The 26,251-nt window shown below is 43.0% G+C and overlaps 1 protein-coding gene across 2 annotated transcripts in view; it reads right to left on the bottom strand.

Annotated features, from left to right (window-relative positions):
- LOC140131617 (guanine nucleotide-binding protein subunit alpha-14) overlaps positions 1-26,251 on the bottom strand; it is a 119,131-nt gene that overhangs the window by 11,393 nt on the left and 81,487 nt on the right. For both annotated transcript variants that reach the window (XM_072150911.1, XM_072150910.1), the window contains exon 3: positions 1,208-1,362. In XM_072150911.1, the coding sequence (XP_072007012.1) occupies positions 1,208-1,362 (155 nt within the window). The remainder of the gene's footprint in view (positions 1-1,207; positions 1,363-26,251) is intronic.

Here is a 26,251-nt window from a genome sequence, read left to right as displayed (position 1 = left end):
ACCCTCACGGCACTATATTAATCAGTAGACCAGCATGGAGAAAAAAACTAAAGTTCAAATGATCCACACGTGATTCACCAGAAGTGACACGGCGCTCGATGAGAACTAGGCATATCACGCGATACATCGTAACCAAGCAACGCTGTAAATATAAGTGTATAGACGCAAACACTCGCAAACAGGTAAGTAATAGTGACTCGCGAAAATAAAGATTAAGATAAAGTTGGATACCCAGCTATGGGCTTTTGATAATCCACATGTCTTGCATCGGCGCATAATGAACGAATACTAATGACAAAATTGGCACAATGAATACCCAAAACAAGGAAAACTAGAATAGAAAAGAACGTCATAGGACGGTATTTCGTGTGCGGATCATTAGAACTGTCAGCGTTTCTCCATGCTGGTCTATTGATTATTTCACCTGAGCGTAAGTGCCATAGGGGGTATTTATGGGAGCTGCACACAAAAGGGGGCATCTATACCCCTGAGGAAGTCTCCGAGAGGAGACAAAACAGGTGGGGAGCCCTCCACCTTCTCTTTACCTACTTCTACCCCCATGAGCTGACTTATGGACCCCGACTTGTCCTCCTACTACCCTCAATTTTCTAATCAATAACGTATGACCGGGTTTTTACCCTTTAAATGTGCTTTTTTTGGGACTGCTTGACTAACTGTGCTTAGGGCATATATGTATAGGTTACTCTTTATTGGGACCTATATCATGATGTTTACTAGGAGGGGTAGTTGTTTTCATAATCATTAACAGAGGAGTTGTGTTGTTGATTAGCCCCTCCTGGCTAATCCAACTAGGTGTTGGTTATATGTACTGGTGTACATTTTCTAAGTTATTTTAACAAGTCTGTCTTTGTCAGGATAGTTTATTTTGTAATTCTTCTAATAAAGGAACATTTGTTTATGCAGTACTTGTTGCCTTGTTGACACAGACTCTTTCTTTGTTGCATTGGTGTTCATTATCAGTGTGTTGGCGACTCCTAACATTGGTTGTGCAGGGGACCACCTGATCTACCTTAGTAGGTTACTCTAGAAATGTAAAGATTTTTGCAAACTTTGAGTTACTATAGGTTAGGGCATTTTACCTAAATAGAAGACATTTCATACTGATGGGTCTAACATAGCTGAAGTAGAAGATTCCATATTTGTATTATCACCATCTACTGCAGAATACACTGTAGAGTAAACTTACTATTTAGCAGAATCTGACAGCTGGTACTCCCGCCTTCGATCATAGCACTCCTGGATCCCAGGGTCCTCCCACAGTTTTTTAATTGCTTCTACGTGCTTCCTTTCCAGACTGTTTACTTTATCTACTTCTACTTCCCGAACCAGCAAGGCGTTTTCCTATAAAGAAAAAAAAAATCAAAAGAAATTAGAAGAAACAAAATACACAAACCTAAATCAGTTGAGAGAATGTAAAAAAGAAAGACAGCAACCTTTAACAAGTTATACAGATTTTGCATATACAACATTTGCAAAAAAAGGGGGAAACAAAGTATACATTTTATAAATATGTACCTATATGTAGTGTCTGCACTTATATTCACAAGCTGCTCCTGACAACTTTCTGTAATACACATGGACATCCATCATAACTGGTGTCGAAACATGACACTTGTTCTTAGGAATGCCCACATTAACCCACTGTATCCTCTTGCTGCTTATTTCAGCTCAAGGCCTCTAGAGGGCGCTCTTCCACTAGAAGTGATGTTTCATTTAAACCAGCGGGCAGATAGAATTGGCCTACTATTTACAGACTTTCCTAGAGATAATGGAGACTTTTATAAACATCTGAAGCACATGGCCTATCTTTTATACCACAGTCCTGGTTAAAGAACAACAGCACTATCATTTTTTCATATTTTACACACAAGGGAACGAATTGCATTTTTGGGTCTGCTTGCATAGCTAAAACATTTATTTACAAATCTTTCATTACGTCTCCCATTTCTCACGGAAGTACCCAAGATGGTACTTGATATGTGCCTCCTCTCATATGGGTGCTCTCACACAGAACATGTTTTATGTTCATTACAGATATAGCAAGATAAAAACTGCACTCTGCAGAGGCCAGACACAAGATCATATTAAACTATTCAGTTTCCTTCTGTATTTTCTGTACCAGGCAGAGAGAAACTAAAAGGGAAGATCAATATAATCGGAAAATCCCTAACAATATCAGTGGCTAAACTTGCAGGTATTTTCCCCATCTTAAACTTTGTTTTCTATATTGTCCTAGTCCTGGTTTACTTACTAATCATCACATTATGAAATTGTCCTCAAAAGCTAAAGGGCACAAATGTCAGTCATATTGTACATTGAAAGTCAGAAGGTATAGCAAGACCACAACGCTATACAAATGATCTGAAAAACAGTAATCCAACAAAAGTTAGACCTCCCCGAGCAATTTACCACTGACCCCAATAACTGAACTTACAATACAGAATGACATTAACCACAGTGACGTGTTTTAAAATAAAGAAACAGATATGACCTATGTGTCCAAAGAACCTGCCATGGTTTAACTGGTTCCGCTGCATTCTCCAAGTTCATACGGGTGAGTATGCACAATACAAACTACATACAATGCACTGCTGAGTCGTGAGCACGTGAACAAAGGTGTCAGATTTCTATTCTGATGGGAAGAAAAGCACAGCTTACTTTAGTAGTCTGCTAGAAACTGCACGATGCAGGGTACACCTATGTAATCAGTCAGAAACCGTAACATTATATACAACATCATCTTCCGGTGCTCACTCCCAACGTCCTTTTATGCTCTCCGAATTCCCAACAGAGCACACCATGACGCCATGGGTGAAGCCAAGGAGGGGGGCCCGGCTGGACATTTCATTACGGAGGGAGGCCCAGCTGGACATTTCATTACGCAGTGGGTACTGCTGGACATTTCATTACGGAGGGGGTACTGCTGGATATTTAATTACGGAGGGGGTACTGCTGGATATTTAATTACGGAGTGGGTACTGCTGGATATTTAATTACGGAGTGGGTACTGGTGGACATTCCATTACGGAGTGGGTACTGCAGGATATTTCATTACGGAGTGGGTACTGCTGGACATTAGGGAGGGGGCACGGCTGGACATTTCATTACTTGTACTTGCACACATTTACTTTTATTTAGTTTCAAACATATTGGGGCTCCCTTACTAAGGGTCGCGCTACTCACTTTTGTCAGAGTGTCATTGCCCTTTTTGGGCATTGCATGGCTTGGACAGGTATTTAACAGGTGTCTGCGCTGGGATTTTGGCGCACTTGATGATCTTTTGGCCCAGCTGCACTGGCTTCCATTCAACACAAATTGAGGGGCGTGCCATCGAACGATCCGACTGATTCAGACTGAGTGGGGGATTTAACTTTCAAATTGTGTTGCAAGCCCAAGCACTTAGATGCACCCCTTACAGGGTGGTGAACTCAGTCGGACCTGAGCGGGGAAGTGACCCATGCAGGATATTGGGCACAATCTTAGTGAATCGCGGCACAGAGCATTATCGTCAGACAATGCACTTTCGGTGGACTCCAGCGGCCGGGTACATAAATGTGCCCCAATGTATGGCTCTCACGGAATTACATTTTAAAATACTGAATGTGGCATTCATGACTCTCTCAGCCAAAAAATTTTCTAACTCGTTTTAGATGTCTTTTTTGGGATTTATGGACTGCGCAAGTATTTTAAAAGTACCTGCTGTATACAGTAAGCCACTAGGCCCCAATATTATGACTGTATTGTAATGCTGGAATATCATACCCAGTATGACCTGGAGAAATGTGGTATGGCTGAATGCAGCACTAATCCGACTTATCTAGTACAGATTACTGGTAAAGAGAGGATGGTTAAAAAGAAACGGTCTCAAAATTCACATCAGCACATACTACAAGTTACTGTGTCACTGCTTTGTCTACAGGAATAGCCACGGTAGACTCTATTACTCGTATTCCCCAGCACTACATACACCGAGTACTGTGCAGCCTTTTCGTAAACTATGCAAACAGTGACTACCAAGCTAGCTGGTTATAGGATAGACGCAATTTGGAGGCAAAGTAGACACACCTACTTCCTACATTGACTCAGGATTTCCTTTGGGCTCACCTCCCATCACCTTCCCTTGGTGACAGGCACTTGACTACTTTTTGTGCATAGGAAACTCTTTGTTTTGAGCCTACATCATGGTACCTACACATCTAACAGGTTGATTGAAACCATCAGAGCCCACCAAAAAAACCTTCTTATTTCAGAAGCATCTGAGAGCAGAACTTCTCTAGTTGCCCGTGGAAACCAGAGCTCAGCTTTCAGTTTCTGCTTGAATCCACTGATTAAAAGTGTAACTAAACATTCAACATAATTGCATTACTCTATAGTGCAGATGATAATAGTAAACATTGTTATATGCCTTATTAAAGAAATATGTTCATGTGTCTTTCTTTTTCCACATCCTTTCATCCTTATTAAACCCCTTAACAACATGTGACTTTATACTGCGTCACGCGTCGGCTGTGGGTGTTTAGCAAGGGCTCTCGGGCTGAACCCTCTCCATACCGGGTGAGCGTGTGCTGCACCGATCGCAGGTGTTAACCCTCCAGACCGCCACCGGCGGCATTAAAAGGCCATGCCCCGCCATATAGGCTTAGATTATTACTCCCAGTGACATCATCGGGAGCGGCGATCTGTTGCTATGACAGCCTCTGGTCATACAATGACCCAATGCGGTCTCATTTTACACTATCTATTACAACGTGTGATATGCAGATTTTAATGGATAATGTGGAAAATCCCCATATACTGCCATATTGTAAATAAACAGTAAAATATAAATACACAGTAAAAATCATAAACATGTGAGGTATTGCCAGAAAACAAGCCCTCACACAGCTCTTTACATGGAAAAATAAAGAAGTTATGGATTTTTGAATGTGGGAAATGAAAAAAGAAACCACAAAAAACAAAAAGTGCCTCATCGTTAAGGGGTTAAGCAGTTTCTGTAAATCAGCTTTTTACTCTGACAGCTAAAAATGAAGAAGACGATGAAGTAAAGTTTACCATTAGTGCCTGCTCTGTTCATTTGTGAGATTCCAAAAAAATACTTCAATGGTTTTGTAACATCAAAATCAGGCATGATAAACCAGGGCCACTTACTCATAGATCCAGCCCTGTGGTTGTGGTAATCTTCTTATATTATCCATGGCCTCCTTCCTTCTAAAATTAACATTTAAAATTATGCTAAGTAGCAAGATGGGCCACTGGGGTCTTACACGTGAGGTTAAAATGAGCAGAACATGTCTCACCCCACACCCTGCTCCCTCTGCCTGTGTAATCTAGCAGCAGGAAGTGTAGGGGGAGGGGAGACTTGTCCACCCATTGTATGGTGCTGTTTCACACAAATGTTTGCAGCCTGTGTAAACATACAGTATTGTGGCACAATCCCACAGGCTGCACACACAGCAGTGGACGGGGGTCCCTGCACTATATAGAAATATAATGCAAGGACGTATCCACGACATTATACATTAACAGTGACTCCTTGACTCAAGTTGATGCTCGAGATGCCCACATGACTCGACATCCTGAAGTTCAATAACAGACAGGTACTTTTTCTAAGTGTGATTTCTCCTAAACCGGCAGAAATTTTAGTCAAATACACGTTTGTATTGTGTAAAATGGTACCCGCGTCAGTATGCCATTAACCTTATATGTGAAATCCTTTTGATAGACTCCCTTTAACCAAGTTATATTATTGTCCATCTACATTGATATAGAGTCTTTATGTTAAAATGTGGTTTACTTGTGACTTATTTTACCCAACGCATTAAAAATAGGAAAAATAATAAAAACAAAAGCCATGTTTTGCAAGAAATTTGTAAAATTAAGTTACATTAAAGTTACATGAACTAACATTAAATACAGAACTTCAGAGGAAGATGTAGAAGAAAGCAAGAATGGAAAGCTACATCTCAGCACAAAGTATCATTTTAACTCAAGAGTTTATTTTTATAATTCTTCAGCGGAAGACCTGTGAATTTATTTGCACTCCTGAAGATTTTAAGGGAGGAAGCTTAGAAAAATAAGAGCTTGTTGGACCTGGAAACTCTTGCTGCATGCAACCAGATTATTTCCACTATGAACACCTTGCACACAGAAGACATTATTGTAATATTTTCACATGAAGCCTCAAGTGGGATTTCTGGTTTCTGTAAAGGAAAGCTACTGCCAGGAACCTACTTACCGTATATACTCTAGTATAAGCCAACCCACGTATATAAGCCAAGACCACTATATTTACCACAAAAAAACTGGGAAAACTTATTGACTCGTTTGGAAGGCTAAGGTGGGAAATGCAGCCTCTACTCTTTAATAAAATATCCAGGAGCCTTCCCACAGTAATAAAATGTCAGCACTCTTCCCTCATAAATGAATTGACAATGAAATCACCATACCCTCATGGTAATGTCCACAGCAGCCCCCCATCATTAAAGGGAACCTGTCACCAGGAGACCCATTTTTAGCACTCCCCCAGTCCCCACAGAGCATAGTACATACACTGCCAAAGTGTTTTTATATAAAAAATAGGTTTTACAGAAAAAAAGATATGTTATATTGTACCTTGCCTAGTCATACCTAGCATCTGCTGTGTGACTAGGCAGTTGCCAATTGGGAGGGGCTGGAAAGGAGCAGTTCCCCCCACCCTTGGGAAAGATGTGACCTTTTCAAATATGAATAACTCCCAACACTCGGGATTGGCTGTAGAGGAGCAGGGGACGTCGCTAAGCCCAGTGATGAGTGTTTTCTTACATTTTAAAAGATCACATGGAGAAGCTGTTTCCCAAAGGTGGGGAGCACTGCTCCTTTCCAGCCTCTCCCAATAGGCAACTGCCTAGTCACACAGCAGATGCTAATGAAAGGTACTATATAACATATCTTTTTTTCTGTAAAACCTATTTTTTATACAAAAACACCTTGGCAGTGTATGTACTATGCTCTGTGGGGACTGGGGTAGTGCTAAAAATAGGTCTCCTGGTGACAGGTTCCCTTTAATGAAGTGTCCAGCAGCTTCCCCTCATTGTAATGTTCACAGTTGCCTCACATCATTAATGAAGTGTCCAGCAGCCTCCCTTCATGTTAATGTCCACAGGAGCCTCCCATCATTAATGAAGTGTCCAGCATCCTCCCCTCATGGTAATGTCCACAGAAGCCTCCCACCATTAATGAAATGTCCAGCAGAGCCCCCCCCCCCCAATTAATACAATGTTCAGCAGAGTCCCTTAAAAAATAAACTTAGTACTAACCCTCCATGTCCTCTTGTATTGTATTTTGACACAATTGTAGCAATTTGGGATCTTACCTATAAAAACAAGTGTATTTTCTTCTTGATTGTGGCTGGGAACTAAAAGTTGTGAAACTCAACAGAGCCAGACACAGCTAAAGTTAGATTGTGTTGAATATACCTTTTGACAGTCAAAGTCTTAGTATATATCCTTAGTGATATTCATATAATATGATACATTTATTTTACACACCATACCAACTTTTGTACAGTTCTGAGAATTAAATCCAAGAGTTGCTTATTTATAATTTACATCTTGCACACATTATCGGGAGTATTCTTCTTCTATAAGGAAGGTGTTTACCAATAAGCAATGTATGAAAAGCAACTCTGGAGATATTACAGACAGATAAGTATTATTTCGGGCCTGTTTACCTCCACAAGGCTACTGACAGATGAATAGGTTCTTTAATCGTTAACAAGTAATTGCCAGCACAGTCTTTTCCTTGCTTGGCTGGTTTCGTTGTACAGTGCCACCGATGACAGCATTTCATTATCCACACAGTGCCAGAATATAAGGGCACACAAGTAATGAAAGGACGGGGCGTTGGAGCTTTCATTTACCCAATTGTTGTCTGGAAACCTGCATGTGAGTGTAAAGACTTGGTATATAGCTGGAAAGAGGTGCACCACACAATAGGGCCATACAGGTGACAAGCTTGTTTTCAGTGTATGTCAACAAGTCGTAAAACCTTGAAAACTGAAATACAACAACCTTGAAAGAGGTTCTTGCATTTGCTTGCCTGCACAAATAATATTAGATGTGCAATATGTCCCATCCATAGGGAAGAATGTGCACTAAAGCGAGCCAGGTTCAGAACCAAGGGATACATAACTTACTAGAAATCACTTTAATAAATAAGTTGGAAGTTACCAAGCGAGATTCACATCACAAACCCCACTTTTAACAATATGAAATCCACAACTTTCAGCAGAGCCAGGGCTAACATGCCTGAGCCTGAACAATTACTACACCGCTTGTAAGGAAAGGGCTTCCCGTCTGTTACTGTCGAGCATGCAGTTTATGCCAGAAAGGACACAAAGCCGAGCAGCCAGAGTTCACAAGGCTGATCCTCCCTGCCAGGGGCCTCCTGTTACAGGGAAGGGAAATGAGATTGGATGCAATGGTGGATGACCTACATCCTGCAGGTTAATGTGTACATTTTTATCCCACAATACATGTCCGAATGGCAGTGCATGCGCCGTGGCTTTAACTATGTAGGTAGAAAGCAAACCTTCTTCTATACAGTGTGTAGAGGAGACTGAAATCAGCTAGTATATACAAATAAACAAATCATAGTTCTCTATATATATTGTGTGGATAATTTACCTAAAACTAAATGAAAGATAGTCACATGCATGTCTGAGGAGTTGTTGACATAAATGATAGGGTGTGGAACATGTGAACCTAACCTTAACCACTTCCAACAAATTGCTGTACTATAAAAGAGATATTCCAGTGGAATAATAGATCTTCTAAAATAAGTGGTTTTGGTAACCATTTAACCTAAAAAAAACTTTGGGTGGCCCGGACACAGCATATGCAAGGCATATTTTTTAAACTGTCCACGCCAAATTTTCACGGGTTTCAGACATTTTTCAGACACATTTACAACATGCAGTCTTAAAATGTGGTGTGACCTAGTCTGAACAGGGATGGGGGGAGGTGGGAAGGAGTGGTATACCCGAAAACTCCATGGGGACTCCATGAGAGAGGTATACCCGAAGTCCACAAGTTGTTGTTGAGCTTTCAGACAGCAGGTTCACACTGAGAGTCTAGACTTTACGTGACTGTAGTTCCTGGATGATGAAGGCATTGCTGCTATGAACTGGGGTGCCCGTTACCCCAAACATGAATCCATTTGGGTATATATTATATCTCATTCGACAGCTCATCGCCAAGTTGCACAGCAGATGGTCCAGAGTTACAAGCAGTTAAACTACTGCCAGGGCTGGCTCCATGTTTCAGTGGGCCCTTGAGCGACAGAGCCTCATTGGGCCCCTTTGCAGTAAATTCGGCTCCATAAATTAATTATATGAACCCTCCATGGATTAATTATATACAGCCCAGGCCGCCCTCACCACCCATAGTTTGTTGTTTAAATGCAGCCCCCTTTCCCCATATGGATTAAGTGCAGCCCCCTCCTCACCCCCAATACATTATATGCACCCTCTGGACAGTGGAAAAATTGAGGATCTGATCTGTGGGTGGCCTACTGCTGGGACTCAAAGATTCTGAGAGCGGATAGACAGTAAACAAGTGTGCCAGAGATACCTGAGCACGGTGCTCAGCAATTTCCAATTCCCCCAAAGTAGTGAATTGATGGACATGTCCCATGCTCGACCTGCCATTTAATTCAATTAGTGAGAACAGGACCCTTGTAATTGTGATTAGCAAGCGTCCCCACTAAGCAGGATAGGGGAAAACACTCAACACAACCATCTTCCCTGGGATCTTTTTGCTAGTGAGCATTATTTGTACTTTATTTGTCTTTTTTGCTCTTTGTCAAATGCAGGATTTTTGGAGGCTTTTTAGGTGCAAATTTTCACGCAAATCATACCATTGTTTTGATCGGGACTGGAGTCTTTTTGCACAATTATTTGAGCCTTTTTTATTACATGCGCAAACATTGGAAGCAGGCAAAATACAAAGACTAATGAGGCACAAACCAGGTTTACTTCTAGGCAGTGAACTCCTGTGCACTGCTTGAAAAAGTCACAAAAATGTGCACATACAACCCAAAATGTCACTAAAATATAACCAAAAGACACGCATACAACTAAGATAAATCTGCCCCAAAGTTTTTACAGCCTCCTTAAGGCCTCTCATTAGCTTAGTTTACGCATGAAAATTATGCTGTAAATTTGGTGCATGGCATCACCAAACTTTGGCCTTGCAAACTTTCCACAGCGCCACAGACTTTTCGCAGGTAAGCTACATACCTTTTAAAAATTCATAAAAACCCATATTAAAAATATATATATTTATATATGTGACTCAAAACCATGTAAAGGTCGTTTTCTAACATAAATTACACCATAATTATGGTGATTTTGCTTGGTAGATCTGCATTCCTCTGCGCATTTTCCGGCAGAAACAAAGCCAAATAATAGAAGGTGCAAAAGTAATTGGTCTTTGTGACAGATCGATCCTGGGACAACAGACATTGTGTACAACTTTGCGATTTATTTTAACCAGTACTGGTAAATTTGCCCCAGCAATAGCATCTCTGTATATGCAGAAATCTAGGCCGGCAGAAACTAACTCTGACTGCCAACATATCAGATTTGAAGTACACTTGGACCTCCATAGATCTCTATAAATCCTGTGTGCATGATTCAATAGGATACAGATTCATACAGAAACAATATAACAGTGGTGTCGAACCTATGGCACGGGCGCCAGAGGTGGCACTTGGAGCCCTTTCTGTGGGCACCCAGGCCTTCACCCCTGCTAGGACTCCTGTGATCAAATCCTGGCAGTCAAGGATGTCACTTTAAAATGGCACAGATCTTGGTATGTCCCAGGCTTTCTCCTGTGATCAAATACAGCCCAGGACGTGCCATGATGAGCGCTATTTTAAAGCAACATCCTTGGCTGCCAGGATTACAGGAGGAGCGAGAATGTGTGGATAGAGATGGATTGTCATTGGAGCTCCTACTCTGAAGAGGAAGAATCGGGGGACCCTGGAGGGAAGCTACAATCAAAATTTCTCCATCATCTTTCTATTGTATTGGTGTCCTCAGTATGCCAATACGATTAAAACCTGTGATACAGATGGGATCAATAGGTTACTGCTGAAATTGTCATGTTGGCACTTTGCGACATATAAGTGGCTTTTGGTTGTAGCTTGGGCACTCTGTCTCCAAAAGGTTCGCTATCACTGCAATATAAGAATGAAAATCTAGAGTTTAACAACATGGGAGACAAATACCACCAGGATGAGTGATGACTGACCCGAAGAGAAATTAATTCCAAGTTATAAACATCAGCCATTGTCTGTAGGTGCACAGTTTTGTATCCTGCAGCTCAACCGGTTATATTACACGGAGCAGATACTGTAATTCCAATTACTCTCCTGTAGTGCAGAAAATATTAAACCTTGTCAAAATCCAAAGAGGTGTACCAAGTCTAAACATTATTTAAAAGGAATTTGCTACAGTCAAAGCTCCAATGAATCGGTTATGGCAGAAAAAAGGGTTGAGAAACCTCTATTTTGAATTGATTGAAACAAACTTTATTTTCTGCACTTTAAGCTGTTGTTCTGGCAACTTGAGTCTTAAAGAAAGCCAAGAGTAGCTGAACACATGCATTACATTAATCTTTCCCTCCAAGCAGAATGCAAAGCAACATTTTCAGAAGAAAACGGAACAATGTGTTCTTACTGAGCATGACTTCCAGTTCACCTATATTATACTTCTTTTAGGTCAGATTCCACAACTTCAGAACGCTGTAAAGGTTACACATTCCAGTACTTAACTAAAAATCAGATAGACTGCAGTCTCAGTATTTACAATGATTACAAACCCAAAAGGAGTGAATGTGGCGTGCAGGTCAAAAATCTCAAAACTGTAAAGATCTGCCCAACCGTAACCCAACTTATTTAGCTAAACAGTCAAAAATGTTATGCAACCAGTTCAATAAAATATTGTGACATACTAATAAAGCCCTGGAAAGTCTTAATTCACATCACAACCACTGGGTAGTGACAGTAGCAACGGTCTATAAATTCAGTTATTTAGAAAAGCTGCTCATCTTATGGGGCACATGTCTAGCCAAGAGCAAAGATAAGCATGTTCAAGAGATATAATAAAAGTATAGTTCAGACTTAAGCTATTTCTGTTAATGCTGATCCGCGCTGACTATCAGTATTTGACAGAAAGCAGGAATGGAGGTTTGATTTTGAAGGAAACTACCACCTGGATGAAGGATTATAAACCAAGCACACTGACATACCGGTGTGCGACCCCCTCTGGCAGTATCAGCTCTTCTTTTAGCTTCTTATGCCCTTGTTGTTACAAAAAAATAGGTTTTTAAAAAGTATGCAAATGAGCTGAAGGGGTCAATAGAGCCTGTAGCCCCTCAGGCTTATTTGCATACTTTTTAAACACAGTTTTTATAAAAACAAGGGGATAAGAAGCTAAAAGAAGAGCAGCTCCTGCCAGTGTGGGTGTACACCAGCATGTAAGTGTGCTTGGTTTACAATCCTTCATCCTGGTGGTAAATTTCCATTAAAGATGGGTTTGGCTCCCTTTCACAAAATAGAAGAAGCGCCAACATTGTATACATGTTCTCCTAAACTAAAGCCTCAAGCCGACAACTAAATGCCATACATTTTAATAGATCAGTGCCCACAGCCGTTATTTTAACAGACTAGGTGTCCGTTCTGTTAAAAGTCTGTAAGAATGCTTTTCACAGGTCAATCATAGACCAATTCATAGTTCATAATACTTAATACTCACCCTCCGGTGTCCGGATCCTTTGCGCGGCTCCCTTCGTCTCTTTTTTCTTCTCTATAGCCGGCAGAGTCGTATCCATGCGACCTGCCGGCGGGCGCACACTATGCCGCCGGGGATTGCGAGCCGTGTTGAGGATCGGGGGTGAATACTACGGTTTTTTTTTTATGCGCTTAGCAGGGGACTGGCTGTATACTGTATGGGGGCTGGCTGTATGCTACATGCACACTAGCACCCTAAGATGGGGTAAATTTTCCCAAAAGTCGGGTAAATATGACTCTTTTCACCTTATTTTCACATGTGATGAATCAAGTTCAGTGGTTGCAGGGGTAGTGTCACTTGAGTCCATATCCTATGTTCTATAGCATCTAGATACTTGCTTTTTATGTGATATAAGACATAAGGATCTCATCTTTCATATAGCAAATGGCTTATGGCTTTGTATGCCACAGAACCAGTTCCCACCTTTTTTAATTGCATATATGTCTAGTTCTGTAGCTTACAGAATCAAACTGAAATATGAAACATGCGAATGCTATCTTTAATATGACACAAAATCTTATTTTCTAGGTACTATAGAATGGAAGATAGAGGATTTTGAAGTGACTCTACCACTGCAACCACTAAACATGACTTGTGAAAATGAGGTGAAAAGAGGTATTTGCTGACTGTCGAGGAAGATTTCTTTTTTTAATAGGTAAGATTTCACATAAAAGCGTTTCTTGAAAATAGATTTCATACCCTACCTGAGGGGATTTATAGTTTAGTGAGCCAAAACCTGGTGACAGGTTCCTTTTTACACTCCACAAAGTAACTGTACATCATGGGGCTGTTATGGATGTATGAAGAGCCCTCTTCATGCAGACTGAGTGTTTGCTGAATTATGCAGCAAAATTCCAGCAGTGTTTAAATACCACTGTTGTTCGCCACCGGCAAAGCTGCCAGAGGCATTTAAATCCTGCCAGCCCATGACGTCATCGGGAAGCGTTGATCCATCGCCACGACAGCTTGGAGTATGTACAAGACCCCAGACATACTCATTTAAGTAAATCTGTTGCAATGTGCAGGTGACATTTTAACAAATCATCAGTAAATCCACCATATACTGCAATACAGCGGTCTTGTAGTATATGGTAGGAAAGATCAGACTCCCTAGAACTGATATAAAAATAAACATTGTTGGGTATTGCAGCATTCCTAAAGCCTCAATCTCACAAAATATAAAAACTGTTATTCCCGGCAGTGAACCCTGTTAAAGAAAATAGCGCCTTAATGTCCAAAATGCCATTTTTTTCCATTTTGCAACATACAAAATTTGGAATTCAAAGCCCCCTGTAGTATATAGCCTGTCAGCCCCTTGAGCCAGCCCCCTGTTGCGTATAGAGTGCCCGTAAAAAAAATAAACGGAGTGCTCACCATTCAGACGCCCTGGGCAGCTCCTCTTATTTTCATTTGTGTGACAGGTTTGCGACAGCTCCATGGGCAGCACCTCTTCCTTCTTCACGTGCTCCGGGTCCACGACAGCACCGTACACATGGCCAGGCGGGGGCACAACTGTGATGTGAGCAGCGACTGACATCACAGTTGTGTCGTAGACCTGCAGCCAGCATGAAGAAAAAAAGAGGCGCTGCCCACAGACCTGCCGCAAGCATGAAAAAAGAAGTGGAGCTGCCCGGGGTGTCGGAATGGTGAGCACTCAGTCTATTTTTTTATATACCCGAGTAGAAGTCAAAAATTGTGCTGAAAAACTCGGCTTATACTCGAGTATATACGGTACATAGAACTGTACACTGCAGTATGAAATACAGTTTTGTGCCAGAATATGGCAAATTTGTGTAAATATTTTTTGTATGAAAGGTTTTAATTAAAAGAAATCTATTAAAACATGGTATCCATGCATGCACTCGGAATTTTTTTCCAGCTTCCCAGTACACTGCATGGAAGTACAATTTGTTATGTAGAACATAAACCCTCATAAAGCTCTGTATACAGAAAAATTTTAAAAAAATATTAGTTTTGGATTTTTGAAGGAAGCAAAAATTAAAAATTAAATTAAAAATGGCTGCAAGTGCCATACTCGGCAAGTCTTGCCATGTGCGGCCGGCTTCTCAGCTCATCTTGGGGAGCGTCGGAGTGTCCGACAGGGGTACATCGGACCCTTCGTTCTTACTGGAGTCTCATCACGGAGAAAGGGCCAAAGTTGTTTTGTGGGAATACCCCTTTAAAAGATATGCCTCAATTATCCAACTTTGAGTGGTATATGATAGTATGCCTAGATAAAAATCAGCTAAAACAACTTTAACAATTGGTTTATCATGTTTGATTTAGATGGTAGATTTATATTAATTGAAAAATATATATATGAAACACGCGCTGAATGTTAAAAGTATAAATACTGGCATTTTCCTTTAAGGAGTTAAAGGTTCACAGAAATTATTGATAGCACAAAACTTGTAAAACAAGATTTTTTTCTTTGGTCAGTTACTGCCTTCTCTAAATACTTAGATGTTTGCATATGAATAATCTCAAATGTCTACTGCTCTCTATAGTACTGCTGGCTTTATTTCACACGAATAATCTCCTGTGCTGGAAAAGTCTTGCAGGAAAAAAACTTGCACATGTTTTTTTTCTCTGTCTGGGCCTACACCACATCGATGGCGCTTGGGGTCAAACATGTGGTAATACCTTATATTCACATACCTCCCAACCGTCCCGTTTTGGGCGGGACAGTCCCGTTTTTTAACCCTTGTCCCGCCTGCACGGACCGTTAAGTGAAAGTCCCGGTTTTTTTGCGGTTTCACGGATTTTTCCGTTTTGTCCCGCCCCCGAGTCCCGCCCCCCCCCCGAGTCCCGCCCCCGAGTCCCGCCCCCGTCCTGCTCAGGATACAGAGAAGCCAGGGGGCGGGGTACAGCGTCCTCCTCCTCTCCAGCTCCCGGGCTGTCTGCTGCAGAGCCGGCACCTCCCCCATCCCCTCCCCTGGGAGGCAGAGCCCTCTCTGTCCTCAGGCTGCCACTTGCAGGCACATGGATGGATGGATGGATGGAGCAGTGCAGAGTGTCATGTTCTCTGCACTGCCCCTGCACAGCAGCCCCAGGGGATCATCCTCCGTGCAGGCAGGAACTCTCCAGCACTGCTACATCAATGGCTCCCTGCCCCCACCTCCTCCTGCTCCTCACTGAAGTTCGTCTGATGAAGCAGAGCCGAGTGTGTGCAGCTGCTGCAGTGTGATAACAGGTACTCTACAGTGACTGCAGGCAGCAGCTAAAGGGTTAAACACTTTCCTCCATAGACCCCCTGCCCCCATCCCTAACCCCCCCAGTGCCCTTCTATTCTGCTTTTATTGTACCATATACTTAATCCCTTAACCCCTTAAGGACGCAGGGTTTTTCTCTCATTTCTCGCTCTCCAACTTCAAAAATCCATAACTTTTTCATTTTTCCGTGTACAGAGCTGTGTGAGGGCTTATTTTGTGCGTAACAAATTTTACTTTCCCGTAATGTTATTTATTTTAACATGCCGTGTACTGCGAAGCTGCAAAAAATTCCAAATGTGGAAAAAATTTTTTAAAAAACCGCACGTCACGTTCTTGTGGGCTCAGTTTTTTCGACTTTGACTGTGCACTCAAAATAACACCTCAGCTTTATTCTTTGGTTTGGTGCGATCGCGGTGATACCGGATTTATATAGGTTTTATTGTGTTTTAATACATTTTCAAAAATTAAACGCATGTGTGCAAAAAAAAAAAAAAATTTTTGCCATCTTCTGACGCTAATAACTTTTTCATATTTCGGTGCACGGAGCTGGGGGTGGGGTCATTTTTGGCGAAATGAGGCGACGTTTTCATTGCTACCATTTTGAGGTCTGTGCGACATTTTGATCATTTTTAATTTCATTTTTTATGTGATGTAAAAAGGTGTAAAAGTCGCATTTCGGACATTTGGGCGCCATTTCCCGCCTCGGAGGTCACCGCCGCCCGTAACCGTTTTTATATTTTGATAGATCGGGCATTTTGGGACGCGGCGATACCTAATATGTCTGTGATCTTTACTGTTTATTATGTTTTATATCCGTTCTAGGGAAAGGGAGGTGATTAGAATTTTTAATATTTTATAAATTTTTTTTATTTTTAAAACCTGTTTTTTCTTTTTTTTCCACTATTTCTTAGACCATCTACGGTACATTAACCCTAGATGGTCAGATCGCTCCTACCATATACTGCAATACTTCTGGCTCATTGTAACGAACCTGCAGAAGCCATGTAGCCTCGTGTCAAAAGAAGACCCGAGGCTACCACGGCAAACGATCGCCGCCCCCCGATGACGTTCGGGGGCACAGCGATCGTAAAAAAGACTTTGCCGGCGACAATGACCGACTGCGGTTATTAGCGGTGGGGGTTTTCTGCAACATGCAAAACCCCCCACCTTGTATGAAGAAGACTCAGCCCGTGAGCCCTCTTCATACACTCCTTATACTCTCTGCGTCGTAGAGCTACGGCGCAGAGCGTTAAGGGGTTAAAGGGGTTTTCCCACAAATACAAGTTAGGCCCTATCCATAGGACAGGGCTTAACCTGCTGATGTGTGGGGGTTTCAGTGATGTGACCCCCATAGATCATGAAAACAAGGGGTCTGTTGGGGTCCACATAAGGTCCATGTCATCGCTCTATGACAGTAATGGAGCAGAATGGTCATACACGGCCGCCTGCTCCATTACTCTGACGGAACAATTTTTGCGTTTCCATATTTCACTCCCCACTTTCAAAAATCAATAACTTTTTTATTTTTCCATGTACAGAGCTGTGTGCGGCCTGTTTCTGCGTAACAAATTATACTTCCTAGTGACAGTATTAAATATTCCAGGCCCTGTACTGGGAAGCGGGAAGGAAAATATCAAATGTGTTTTTTATGGCTTTCACTGCGCGCTCAATAGGACTCCTCCCCTTTACTGCGCTCCATAGGACCCCTCCCCTTTACTGCGCTCCATAGGACCCCTCCCCTTTACTGCGCTCCATAGGACCCCTCCCCTTTACTGCGCTCCATAGGACCCCTCCCCTTTACTGCGCTCCATAGGACCCCTCCCCTTTACTGCGCTCCATAGGACCCCTCCCCTTTACTGCGCTCCATAGGACCCCTCCCCTTTACTGCGACAACGAGCATGTCCCCCCCCTAGACAACGAGGATTTCCCCCCCTAGACAACGAGCATTTCCCCCTGCTAGACAACGAGCATGTCTCCCCCTGACCCCTAGACAACGAGCATGTCCCCCCCCAAGACAACGAGCATGCCCCCCCCCCTAGACAACGAGCATGTCCCCCCCCCCAGACAACGAGCATTCCCCCCCCTAGACAACGAGCATGTCTCCCCCCGACTCCTAGACAACGAGCATGTCCCCCCCCTAGACAACTAGCATTTCCCCCCCCCCCTAGACAACGAGCATGTCCTCCCCTGTGGCTGCGTGCCCTTTTTTGTGTGTTTGTGTTATTTTTGTCTTCCAGGACCGTGCCTGCTGTGGACTGCTTCGGATTCGAAGGATTACGTCTATGACCGACATTTCTAACAAATAAAATGGTCAACGAGGGTGTGTCTGCGTCTTTTGTTCAATAAAATTTTCTGAAAACGGTGTGATTATTTATTTTTTTGCGACACTCTTCATAGTTTGCCGTAGTAGTGGTGCCGGCTAGGTGACGGTGCTCATTACTAAGGGCAGGCCTTAGTGTTTGCCTTAATTTTTTTGGCAAATTTACACTAACGCCCATACCATTACCCCGGTACCCACCGCCACCAGGGGTGCCGGGAAGAGCCGGGTACAAACCAGTACCTGACCGTCTATAGATGGTCAGGTGTTGGGGCGGCTGCAGGCTGTTATTGTTGCGCTGGGATAGCCCCCTAACAGTGGCCTATCCCAGCTCAGTAATAGCAGGCTGCTGCTGCTTTTTTGTATCTGGCTGATTTGAACAATAGGGGGCACCCCATGCCGTTTTTCCCCCCCATTTTTTTGTAAAAATGGGGGAAACAGCCTGGGAGCCCCCTTTAAAGGGGGACCCCACGCATATTTTTGTCAAAAATTTGAAGAAAAAACGGCATGGGGTGCCCCTATTTTTCAAATCAGCCTGATACAAAAAAGCAGCAGCAGCCGCCATTACTGAGCTGGGATAGGTCACTGTTAGGGGGCTATTCCAGCGCAACAATAACAGCCTGCAGCCGCCCCACTACCTGACCATCTATAGACGGTCAGGTACTGGTTTGTACCCGGCTCTTCCCGGCACCCCTGGTGGCGGTGGGTACCGGGGTAATGGTATGGGCGTTAGTGTGAATTTGCCAAAAAAATTAAGGCAAACACTAAGGCCAGCCCTTAGTAATGAGCACCGTCACCTAGCCGGCACCACTACTACGGCAAACTATGAAGAGTGTCGCAAAAAAATAAATAATCACACCGTTTTCAGAAAATTTTATTGAACAAAAAACGCAGACACACCCTCGTTGACCATTTTATTTGTTAGAACTGTCGGTCATCGATGTAATCCTTCGAATCGGAAGCAGTCCACAGCAGGCACGGTCCTGGAAGACAAAAATAACACAAACACACAAAAAAGGGCACGCAGCCACAGGGGGGGACAGGCTCGTTGTCTAGGTGGGGGACATGCTCGTTGTCTAGGGGGGGGGACATGCTCGTTGTCTAGGGGGGGACATGGTCGTTGTCTAGGTGGGGGTACATTCTCGTTGTCTAGGTGGGGGTACATGCTCGTTGTCTAGGGGGGGGTACATGCTCGTTGTCTAGGGGGGGGCATGCTCGTTGTCTAGGGGACATGCTCGTTGTCTAGGGGGGGCATGCTTGTTGTCTAGGGGGGGCATGCTCGTTGTCTGGGGGGGACATGCTCGTTGTCTAGGGGGGGGCATGCTCGTTGTCTGGGGGCGGACATGCTCGTTGTCTAGGGGGGGGCATGCTCGTTGTCTGGGGGCGGACATGCCCGTTGTCTGGGGGGGACATGCTCGTTGTCTAGGGGGGGACATGCTCGTTGTCTAGGGGAGGACATGCTCGTTGTCTGGGGGGGGCATGCTCGTTGTCTAGGGGAGGACATGCTCGTTGTCTAGGAGGGCATGCTCGTTGTCTAGGGGGAGTGGAATATGCCCCCCAATTATATACATAAATATACATTGGTGCCAGTGGATGCGTTGAAGGTATGAGCAGTGGCGTGGCCAGGGGGTGTGGTTAGGGGGCGTGGCTAGGGTGTGGCTTCTGTGGGTAAAAAAATCGCCGCGGCGCGCTTCGCGCGCCGCCATTTTGTCCCTCTTTCTCCTCCACAAAAGTTGGGAGGTATGTATTCATAACATAGCAGCCTACTGTGGATGAAGTCCTCTCCAAAGAGCTGCCTCCAAGCTAGGCTTATGGGCAAAATCTTGAGTAGCTAACTCCAGATCCTAACAATTGACAAGTCAAAGAAGTCAAAGGCCATATGTTTAGCTGCATGTCAATTAATATGTGAACATTCAGAGGCTAGAAGCGTTGTTACATTAACATTACAAGCAATGATACTATGTTACAATAGTTTACGTTTCAGCCAGCGTTGAAAACTAAAAGCAGCCATTTAAAAGAGAAAATCAAGAGGAAAACTAGTACCAACCTGATAGGATAACTATTGACCATAGCCCTTGCAATAATTTTAAACATATATTATACAAAAATTCTAAAACGTATACATTTGTAAAACTGAATGTAAAAAAAACCTTAGAAACTCAAGCTAGGAAATATGCGTGTCATGTAGGGAGCTGCAAGACTTGTTTCTCAGACACATTTTTGAACACCTTTGCTGAGAGGCTTTGCTGTTTTGCTTGTAGTGGAGAATGGCTGCACTCATACATCACTTAAAGGGAACCTACCACCACAAATCTTCCTATAAAGGTAGATCGGGTGGTAGGTGGATCAATGGGACGTGAGGATAGCCCTTTTAAGGGCTAATCCTCACGTCCCCACACTTTTTTGTAAACTTTTATTAAACTTGTATGCAAATTTACTTATGTGGCTACTAGGGCGTGGAGTAGCCGCATCTGAGGTTACACGAGGCGGCTACTCCACGCCCCGGTAGCCTCTTTTCTCCTCCTACTCACCATCTTCGGCGCGCAGCTCCGCGTAGCTGCGCGCCCTCGAAGCTGCGCGCCCTCGTCCGGCGTTCCTGCCGTCTGCGCATGCGCAGAAGAGCAGGCCCGCGCAGACGGCAGGATCGCCGGACGAGGGCGCGCAGCTAGGCGCCGAAGATGGTGAGTAGGCGGAGAAAAGAGGCTACCGGGGCGTGGAGTAGCCGCCTCGTGTAACCTCAGATGCGGCTACTACACACCCCAGTAGCCGCATAAGTAAATTTGCATACAAGTTTAATAAAAGTTAACAAAAAAGTGTGGGGACGTGAGGATTAGCCCTTAAAAGGGCTATCCTCACGTCCCATTGATCCCCCTACCACCCGATCTACCTTTATAGGTAGATTTGTGGTGGTAGGTTCCCTTTAACAGAGAACGGTGCAGCAGCAAATAGAGTCCTCATTAGGACAGATGACTCAAAATGGCCCAAATTTTGTCAGATAAAACCATCTAAATATATAATTATAGCATTTTAGCAAAACCCATGTGCTCAAACTATCACCACGTATAAGATAGGAGTCTTGTAACAAAAGTATAGAAAAAGTGTATCGTTTTGAAAAACTACTCATCCCATGACCTATGAAATGTGAAAACAAGATTTACAGTTTGTAAGGACACATTTTATGTGCCATACTGACAAATGACCATGTAGGAATTTGGCATGTGTAATGCAGTACATATTGCTGTAAGCCTAGTAAGGCGGATAAAAACGCAGTAGAAACATACAAAGCTATCATACAAATGTTGCAGCAGGTATGACAGAACTGTTTAAACACTTTGGTCACACACCTGTCACAACAGGATACACCCAGTGATCTTATGTGGCACAAGATAACTGAATCATTGTTATGGAGCCAATGCCAATATAAGCAATATATTACAGATATATTCTTCACACAGATATTATGGATCCAGGTTTTACTATTACCATCCCCTGCAAATGTAATGTACTGTAATAGAGACCTAAAGAATGTTGATATTCATTTAATGGGTATTCCCACAAAGAAAAAATTCTTAAATATACAGGGGCAGATAAAGATTGCCATGGGCCCTGGGCTATATGAATATTATAGCCCCGGCAAGTCTGGAACTCACTTCCTAAATATGGTCCTAGAATCAAGCTTCTTGGGGAATGGAGGATGTCTCCTTTCTGCCCGCTTTCAATCAACATTTCAGGACCTGTGGACTCTCCAATTGGGCCAAAATACCAGCAACAGTGTGTGCCAATCATGTGAAGACAAATGTTTGACCTCTGTCATTGCCAACAAAGGATATACACTCACCGGCCACTTTATTAGGTACACCATGCTAGTAACGGGTTGGACCCCCTTTTGCCTTCAGAACTGCCTCAATTCTTTGTGGCATAGATTCAACAAGGTGCTGGAAGCATTCCTCAGAGATTTTGGTCCATATTGACACGATGGCATCACACAGTTGCCGCAGATTTGTCGGCTGCACATCCATGATGCGAATCTCCCGTTCCACCACATCCCAAAGATGCTCAATTGGATTGAGATCTGGTGACTGTGGAGGCCATTTGAGTACAGTGAACTCATTGTCATGTTCAAGAAACCAGTCTGAGATGATTCCAGCTTTATGACATGGCACATTATCCTGCTGAAAGTAGCCATCAGATGTTAGGTACATTGTGGTCATAAAGGGATGGACATGGTCAGCAACAATACTCAGGTAGGCTGTGGCATTGCAACGATGCTCAATTGGTACCAAGGGGGCCAAAAGTGCCAAGAAAATATTCCCCACACCATGACGCCACCACCACCAGCCCGAACCGTTGATACAAGGCAGGGTGGATCCATGCTTTCATGTTGTTGACCCCAAATTCTGACCCTACCATCCGAATGTCGTAGCAGAAATCGAGACTCATCAGACCAGGCAACGTTTTTCCAATCTTCTACTGTCCAATTTCAATGAGCTTGTGAAAATTGTAGCCTCAGTTTCCTGTTCTTAGCTGAAAGGAGTGGCACCCGGTGTGGTCTTCTGCTGCTGTAGCCCATCTGCCTCAAAGTTCGACGTACTGTGCGTTCAGAGATGCTCTTCTGCCTACCTTGGTTGTAACGGGTGGCGATTTGAGTCACTGTTGGCTTTCTATCAGCTCGAACCAGTCTGCCCATTCTCCTCTGACCTCTGGCATCAACAAGGCATTTCCACCCACAGAACTGCCGCTCACTGGATGTTTTTTCTTTTTCGGACCATTCTCTGTAAACCCTAGAGATGGTTGTGCGTGAAAATCCCAGTAGATCAGCAGTTTCTGAAATACTCAGACCAGCCCTTCTGGCACCAACAACCATGCCACATTCAAAGGCACACAAATCACCTTTCTTCCCCATACTGATGCTCGGTTTGAACTGCAGGAGATTGTCTTGACCATGTCTACATGCCTGAATGCACTGAGTTGCCGCCATGTGATTAGCTGATTAGAAATTAAGTCTTACCGAGCAGTTGGACAGGTGTACCTAATAAAGTGGCCGGTGAGTGTATAACAAAGTATTGAGATGAACTTTTGTTATCAACCTAATACTTATTTTCCACCATAATTTGCAAATAAATTCTTTAAATATTAGACAATGTGATTTTCTGGATTTGTTTTCACATTTTGTCTCATAGTTGAGGTTTAACTATGATGTCAATTACAGGCCTCATCTTTTTAAATGGGAGAGCTTGCACTTTTGGTGGCTGACTAAAAATGTTTTGCCCCACTGCAAATGACCTTCTGAGCCAATAAACAGCTGATCAACTACAGGAATCTTCCTGAAGCATCTTCCTTCTCAACATCAATAAAAATAGGGACTTGCCCTGTATATTACCATGTGTTTACACATACACACAGCATCTGTTACCAATTTAAGTAAATATATTTGTTAAGGTGCTACTGACAAGAAATTGTCACCATATGTCGTAAGAACCCATCCAATTCACACTACCAAAAAAGTCAAACCATAAATGTCCATAAATAAAGTTGTGTTTAATAAGGAGAAATGATACAGAGGAAAGTAGTAAAGAGGATTATTGAATGTTATTTAAAGGAAACCTACCACTTTAAAATTAGACTTATAACCCACAAATACCTTGCAACAGCTTAGGGTGAGCTTTGAAATCCGAAAAAAAATAAGTATGTGTTTAAGCATATGCAGTGCCTCTTGGCCACCAAACATGCGGTGTATTATGACATCCATGAGTTCAATTTTGGTCTTATCTGACCGGACAATATTCTCCCAGTATTTCACAGGTTTGTCTAAATGTTGTAAACTTTAAAAAGTGTAACCATCATTTGAGATCAATTTTTATATTGTAAGCTGTGGTGAACATTTTTCTAATATACTTTATTAACAAATTTTGCTTAATTTGTAAAAAAATAAAAAATCTAAAGTCAAGCTACTGTAGCCTTGTATAAAGTTGCATATTCAAGATTGTACAGTGTGTGTATGGAGGCTGCATGAGCTCACATCTAATCTCTCTGTGTGTATTTAAACAGCTCTGGTGGGGAGGATTAACCCCTTCACTTTCAGCTTGATGTTTGAACATAGTGCTCATAGCATACTGCAGGGGAACTAAGGGGCACTTAGTCTGTTTAGGCTCATGCAGCCTCCATAGACAAAGACATTTAATGAAGTATATTAGAAGAGTGTTCACAACCATCCCCTCAGACACGATATAAAAAAAAATTGAAAGCCCTTTGGACCGTGTTTTAATTATTCACACCACCCTTCAGCTTATAAGCCCCCTCCTTCCCGACTGGTGGAAGACTGCAGTGATAGGAGAAGGTTCCACAAAGTCAACTATCTCCCTTCAACATCTTGGAGTTCTTGGCGTACTTACTTACTTCTCTCACCAAGGCTCTACTCCCATGATTTCTTAGTTTGGTTGGATGACTAGGTGGAGGCAGAATTGTAGTCATCCCAAACATCTTCCATTTAAGGATTATGGAGGCCACTGTGCTGTTAGGAACATTGAATGCTGCAGAAATTCTTTTGTAACCTTGGCCAGATCTATGCATTGCCACAATTCCGTTAATGATCTCCTTTGTCAGTTCCTTAGACCTCATGATTCTCATATTCTCTGACATGCACTGTGAGTTGTGAAGGCTTATATAGACAGTTGTGCGCGTTTCCCAATCAAGTCCAATCAGTTTAATTAAATACAGCTGTACTCCAATAAAAGGAGTAGAACCATCTCAATGAGGATCAGAAGGATATGGGCAGCATGAGAGTTAAATATGAGTGTCACAGCAATAGGTTCTGAATACTTATGACCATATGATATTTCAGTTAAACTTTTTTAATAAATTAGGAAAAAAAACATTACAGTGTACATTAATGAGCAAAAGAGAACCTTTTAGATCTTACCAATTGGCTGAAATGAAACAAAGAGTGAAAAATACTTACTGAATACTCTCCGTTAGCATTGTTTCTGTCCTCCGAATTTTCCTTGATCTATAACATGCTGCCTGTGTGCGAGACTGCATTTTTACAGTAATACACTCCGATTCCATTCCCAGCACACACCATACACTTTTATGGGAATTTGGAGAACAGCCACTTATACATGCTGGAAGTTAAAAGTTCATAACAAATGGAGTGCCAAAAGTCTCTGCCATTTAATAGATTGTATGGGGGTCGAAGATAGGTCTGCTTTCTTCCAAAATCAATAGCACATCTGACTATGATTTTGGCAGTATTGCAGCTCAGCTATAGAGTATATATGCATGTTACCATTAGAGCATCATCTGATTGCTTGTTCATGATAATACTATTAGCTGTGTCAGTCTATGCACATGTATAGGCTGACATGGTGCCTTTAAGATGATATCATAGAAGTCATCTTAAAGGAAACCTACCACTTCAAAATGACCCTTCTGACCCACAAATACCTGTAGCTTGCTCATGATGAACTGATGCCGGACCATATTTTCATTTAACACAGAAACCGCTGTATTCTAACATATTTTATTTCTTTCCATGACTCAAATCTTCCTTCGGCGCTTCTGTGTGCGTCACACAGCGCGCACCACAGATCCTGCTCCTCCATGAAGCTCGCGCCCGTCGATCGCGTGGGCGCCGCGCCAGTCCGAAATTATGTTGTGTCCGAGAGCCGGTGACGTCACCGAGCTCTCGGGCACACTAGCGCATGCGCACCAGCGCGTCTCGGCCGGCTTTTCACTGCGCATGCGCGAAGTCCCGAAGCCTCGTAGTATCGCGAGGCTTCGGGGAGAAGACCGTGGGGGTGAGTAATGTTAAAAAAAAAACTGTGCTCGCCGCTCCCACCAACGAGAGGGGGGTTCCCTCCACTGCCACCA

This window comes from Engystomops pustulosus, chromosome 1, assembly GCF_040894005.1.
Source record: "Engystomops pustulosus chromosome 1, aEngPut4.maternal, whole genome shotgun sequence".
NCBI lineage: Eukaryota > Metazoa > Chordata > Amphibia > Anura > Leptodactylidae > Engystomops > Engystomops pustulosus.
This window is presented reverse-complemented; position numbering and strand designations above follow the sequence as displayed.